The sequence below is a fragment of the Dipodomys ordii genome, unplaced genomic scaffold (assembly GCF_000151885.1).
Source record: "Dipodomys ordii isolate 6190 unplaced genomic scaffold, Dord_2.0 Scaffold3, whole genome shotgun sequence".
Lineage (NCBI taxonomy): Eukaryota > Metazoa > Chordata > Mammalia > Rodentia > Heteromyidae > Dipodomys > Dipodomys ordii.
Window position 1 is genome coordinate 10432287 of NW_012267219.1, and position 5966 is coordinate 10438252.

At 41.7% G+C, this 5966-nt stretch overlaps 1 protein-coding gene across 1 annotated transcript in view; it reads left to right on the forward strand.

Annotated features, from left to right (window-relative positions):
- The first annotated feature begins 214 nt into the window (after window positions 1–214).
- Mdm2 (MDM2 proto-oncogene, E3 ubiquitin protein ligase) overlaps window positions 215–5966 on the forward strand; it is a 24873-nt gene continuing 19121 nt past the window's right edge. The window contains exons 1-4 of the mRNA XM_013022766.1: window positions 215–303; window positions 388–582; window positions 1228–1312; window positions 5593–5666. Coding sequence (XP_012878220.1) covers window positions 296–303; window positions 388–582; window positions 1228–1312; window positions 5593–5666 — 362 coding nt within the window. The 5' untranslated portion in view covers window positions 215–295. The remainder of the gene's footprint in view (window positions 304–387; window positions 583–1227; window positions 1313–5592; window positions 5667–5966) is intronic.

Genomic DNA, 5966 nt, shown 5'->3' on the forward strand with positions numbered 1-5966 from the left:
ACAGCTGCCGCAGTCGGCCACGCGTGGCGCGCAGGCCACGCGGGCACCGCGCCAGGCTGGCCGCTCCGCAGCCGCAGGATTCCGCCGCGGCGGCGCGTGCGCGCGCTCCCCGCGCCCGGACAGAAGCGAGCCCGTCCCCTAATTGGCTGAGACGCTGGCGCTGGGCGCGCTTGCGCAAAAGTGCGGATGGGCCGCAGCTTCCGGCGCGCTCCCCGCGGGAGGAGGGAGGCGGCGCGCGGCGCGGACTTCGGACGCGTTGCGAGGGTCTGGGTGACCCCGTGTTCGTGCCCGGAAGATGGAGCCGTAAACCGAGCCTGAGGGGTAAACCCTGACCCCTCTGGCTGTCGTCCTGTCGCTTTCGCCGTCAGGCGCTACCTCTCTCTTCAGACTTAGTACGTTCGAGCGCCCGAGCGGCCCGAATCTCCGAGCGAAATGGTCGCTGAGCCCCAGGGCGTCGGGCTTCCGTGCGCGTTCCAGTGAAGGGAGCCCAGGCGCCTGGAAGCAGCGCCCCACGGTCCCCGCCTCCGGCACCTCGAAGGACCCCCTGCACTCGAAGCCGAGACACCCCGAGGGGAGGAGCAGGTACGCGCCCGGAAGCGAGGGCCAGGCCCGGGTGGTGCAGGAGGTGTGGCGGCGCCCCCCCCCGGCGCGCGGGCGCCTTTGTGCGGTTCGTGGAGGGTCGGGGGGCGTGGCGGCGGCCCGGTGGCTTTGCTAGTGGGTGGTCTGGGCGTCACGGCCGGGAGGGGGCGGGGCTTCGGGCCCTGAAGGGGCGGGGCTCCGGGCTAGCTCTGCGGCGGGGCGGGGGCCGGAGGGTCTCCTGGGAAGCTTGGCGTAAAGGCCACGTGAGCAGGGGCTTGCGGCGGGGCCTCGGGCTGCGCGTGCGCGCCGAGGGTCGCGACGCTGACAGGTGTCTGTCCGGTTGCGGGAGCCCCGGGCCGCGCGCCGCGTCTGGGCGAGATCGAGCAGGTTCGTGGGCAGGATTGAGTCAGCTTTTCCTGCTGGGCTGGTCAAGTTCGGACACGTTCCGAGAGTGCTGTCACCGGAGCTAAGTCCTGACTTGTCTCCAGCTGGGGATATTTAAAAACCTTGCCTGTTCCTCAGCTGCTGTCCACTGGCGATCGGAGATGCGGCATCTGTGTCGCCGATAGCGTTGCTTCACAAGCTGCTGTCTCTTTTCTTCGTGGACGTGTTTATTTCAAGTTTTTAGCCTGTGTTTTCTACCTTTAGGCCAATGTGCAATACCAACATGTCTGTGTCCGCTGATGGTGGTGTCAGCACCTCGCAGATTCCAGCTTCGGAACAAGAGACCCAGGTAGGCATTTTTTTGTGTCAAGTATAACTTTACGGGGTTGATCAAGTAATTTTGTAAGCCTGGATTGTAAAGAGTCTGTGTTTACTTGAAATGTGTATTTAATTAACTTAATGTATGCTTAAATATCTTTTGCTTTCACAGGTATAATTGCATCGTGAAAGTGCTAAGTGTAAGACTATACAAATACCTGTTTTCTTTGCCTGTTACCACAAGAGTTTTTTTGTTTTTAATGAATACCACTAGATTTTTCAGCAATGAATACCTACTATGTGACACTTACGTAATCTAGTTTGGCTTGTCAGTATTTGTTAAGTTTTTTTTGAAAAATCACAAAGATAGTTCATATTTCTAAAGGTATTCATTAAGGAAATCAGTAAAGACTGAAAATTCCAATGTTGTATTCCATGCCGCTTTCTAAATTCTTTCTCTGTATATACCCATATATGTTAACATTTTAAGTTTATGTTGTGTTTGTGCTACTTACATTAGTAAGTTATAGTCAGGTAACTAGATATATGTATATGATTTGTAATGACTAAGGTAATTAATATTTCCATTTGCTTAAATCATTTTGATGTGGATGAGATTAGATCAGGATGAGATTAGAGATGTTCTACAACTCATCAGAATTAAACTCTACAGAAGTAAGCTCTATAGGGTTTGGGTTTTTTTTGTTTGTTTTTTAGTGCTGTATAGTATTTGGTAATATAAATATTATTCTTTATTAGTTATATTCTAACTGTGATAGTGCTTTAAAAATTGAAAGAATTTTTTTTTCAGTACTAGGGATTAAATCCAGGAACTATACCATGAAAAACTAGTTTGTTACTAAGCTATACTATATCCTTAGCTTTAGACTGATAGATTTTTTTTTTCTGGTCATGTGGTGTAAATTCGGGACCTGGGTGCCGTCTCAGCTTTTTCAGCTCAAGGCTAGTGCTCTACCATTTAAGCCACAGTTCAAAGTGATTAATTGGAGATAAAAGTCTAATGTATTTGGGCTGGCTTTAAACTGTGATCTCAGATCTCAGCCTTCTGAGTGGCTAGGATTATGGGCATGAGCCATGAGCATGGCTGATAGACTCTTAAGACTTGATTTTGAGTATTGTAAAAAGTACTGTTTTGTACATGCATAAGACAAGTACTATCTTTAAGAAAGATATAGAACTCAGGACTGGAAGTGTGACTCAGTGGTAGAGTGCTTGCCTAGCATACACGAAGCCCTGGGTTTCTATTCCTCAGTACCACATAAACAGAAAAGGCCCGAAGTGGTGCTGTGGCTCAAGTGGTAGAGTGCTAGTCTTGAGCACAGAGAGGCTCAGGGACAGTGCCCAGGCCCTGAGTTTAAGCCCCAAAACTGGCAAAAGAAAAGAAGAAAAAAGGGGAAGGGAGGGGAAGGGAAAGGAAGGGAATGGAATCTTGAATTATGCACATTTGATTGGTAATTGTAACTTGCTCACCAAAAGGTTGTGAGTCGTCACTCCTAAGGACACTGAAGCTTTTTTTTGGTGTGTGTGTGTGTGTGTCAGTCCTGGGGCTTGAACTCAAGACCTCTGCACTGTTCCTGAGCTTTGTGCTCAAGGCTAGTGTTCCACTACATGAGCCACAGCTGTACTTGCAGCTTTTTGCTGCTGATGAAAGTCTTAGGGATTTTCCTTCCTAGCTAACTTCAAACCGTGGGACTCAGACCTCAAGTCTTCTGAGTAGCTAGAATTACAAGTATTAACACTGAAGCTATTTTAAAGGTCATATAATTGTACATATTTGTAAGTTACAGTCATTTCTTTGGTGAGACCAAAGGTGTCATTGTTGTGAACTAGTCTTTATTATTATTATCTCTTTTTTGGACTTACAAGATACTGTGCTATTATTTAAATTTGAATATCCCAAGTCCCTTGATGAGATTGAGCATTTTTTCTTTTGCTAAATCACTTGTTTATTCTGGAATTTGGTCTTATCTGTCCATTTTTCTTTGATTTTTTTTTATATAGCTTGAGTATACTCAAGCTTTTAATAGCTTGAGTAGATACCTATATTTCAAGCATTTAATTTTTGTTTACAAATTCTGCATTTACTTGTTATTGTATTTTCCCCATTGAGGACAATTTTTGAAGTCAGATTTGTTTGCTTTTGAATTTTCCTATAACATTTGAGAAGAATTCTCCCAACCCAAAATTATACAAAATATATTATGTATTTTCTTCTAGTATTTTTAACTCTTATACTTAGATCTTCATCTAGAATGTGTGTTTTTAATACAATTTTACAAATTATATTCTCTATAGTTGTTTTTCTTATTAATCTGTGTCATGTAAATCTTAATAAGAAACTTGAGCCAGCCTCCAGGGGCTCATGCCTATAATCCTGACTGCTTACGAGGCTGATATCTAAGGATCTCAGTTGGAAGCAAGCCTGGGCAGAAAAGTCCCCTTATCTCCAGTTAACCACTCAAAAACTGAAGTAGTTTGTGGCTCAAGTGGTAGAGCACTAGCCTTAAACATAAAGAGGCTCAGAGCTGGTTTTCCATTGCACATTTTTTATCTTGAATTATTTTATATAATTTGAAGTTAACATAGTATATAGAAATATTTAGAGAGTGCTTGCTTTGGCAGCACATATACTGAAATTGAAACAATAGATTAGCATGACTGCTGCATGGTTTTCCATTGCACATTTTTTATCTTGAATTATTTTATATAATTTGAAGTTAACATAGCATACAGAAATATTTAGAGAGTGCTTGCTTTGGCAGCACATACACTGAAATTGAAACAATAGATTAGCATGACTGCTGCATAAGAGCAACATGCAAATACATGAAGGGAAAAACTTTAGGAGGAAACAAGCAGTTTTCAAATCCTTTTTGAGAATTCTTTAACCTGAAAATCAGCTTCTAATATATGCACTTTTTAAAAAGTATGTGAACAAAGTAACAATTTAATTCTACATTTCTTATTTTAGGTTTTTAGTTAAGTTGGAAGTAGGCAGTGTTTTTAAATCTGTTTTTGAGATTTAGGTCCGAAATGGAGGTGCTTTCAGGTTTCAAAGTTAAGACACAGGATGGGAGGATGGGTGATGTTGAAGAGAGGTAGGTATAGTAACAGATATGTGTGACTGTGGCAGACTGTAAAAATGTTACAGATGTTGCTACAGCAACTTAGAGGAGGAACAGAGTATTTTAAGCTCCTACCAGCTATTCTAATGTTACAAGTCAGGCAGGCAGTAGGCTTTGGGCTACAGCCTGCTGCCTGTTGTGTTGTTGTTCTGGTTGTTGTGGGGCTTGAACTTGGGGCCTGAGTGCTGTCCCTGAGCTCTTTCTGCTCAAGGCTAGCTTAGACCACTTGAGCCACAGTGCCACTTCTGGAAATAATCACAGACTTTCCTGCTGGGACTGGTTTTGAGTTGTGATCCTTCTGTGTAATTAGGGTTACCAGTACCCTGCTTGCCACCTGTTTTTGAAAATAAAATTTTATTGGAATGCAGCCATTCCCATTTCTGTATATAATATCTATGCTTCTAAGTCAGATAGTCCATCTGACATGAAAATATTCAAATATTTGCTGTCAGACTCTTCATAGAAAAAAAGTATACCCCAGTCTAGTTAGCAAACTTAAAATACGTTGTATGTCTTATTTGTAAATTACTATTATTATCACAGTTCTTTGCCATATCTAGTACTATTGGGTACATAGTAGAAACCTAATAAAGAGTTTTGAATTATAGTCCAACTGAAAGAAGTACAAGTTGTAGTTGATGGAAATGAATACTCTGATTTGTTCTTAATTACCCTTTTCAGCTTGAATTATTTAAGTTCTCTAGAAATAAGGAACCAAGGAACCTAGTTAATAAGAGATTGAGAACAGGACTCACCCTAACCCTTTATTCTTTTCTCTTAGATTCTGTAAATTTGTGTAGAATAGTAGTTTTATTGGGTCTTAACTATTTATGATTATTTATATGGCAGTAAGCAGATGATAGACATAGTTGGAGGAGAAAAATAGTGTCTACTGATTTGAAATTGGTATTGTTTTTGGTCACAACTAATTCTTGATGATTTTATGATATTTTATCTTCCCCAGTATTTTTTTCAAGCCACATAATTATTGGTGGTATTTAGTTTGCCTAGTCTGTTATACTTAGTGTAAATTGTTACAACTTTTGGAGGATTAAATTTGTCAAACCGTTGAGAATAGTTTACTACTTTTATTGGACTTTTTTTCAGGACATTTGTAGTTTCATAACAATATTGCAATTACCTGATAGCAGATTTTTTTTTATAGGTTAGACCAAAGCCATTGCTTTTGAAGTTGTTAAAGTCTGTTGGTGCACAAAAAGACACCTACACTATGAAAGAGGTAAGCTGAGTTTAAGATAACTAATGTCTTATTAATACATATATAAACAAACCATAATTAATGATATTCAAGATCATATGAGAAATTGTCTATATAGAGATTTCAGTAAGTACCAATATTAAGTTTTTGGTCATTTGGGATATATTTTGAAGCTGAAAATTTTATTTTTATTTTTTATTATTTTTATTGTGAAAATACCGTACAGAGGGGTTACAATTACATGGGCAAGGTAATGAGTACATTTCTTATCAAGCATTGTTGCCTCCTCCTTTGTTTCCCCTTCCCATCCCTTCCCATCC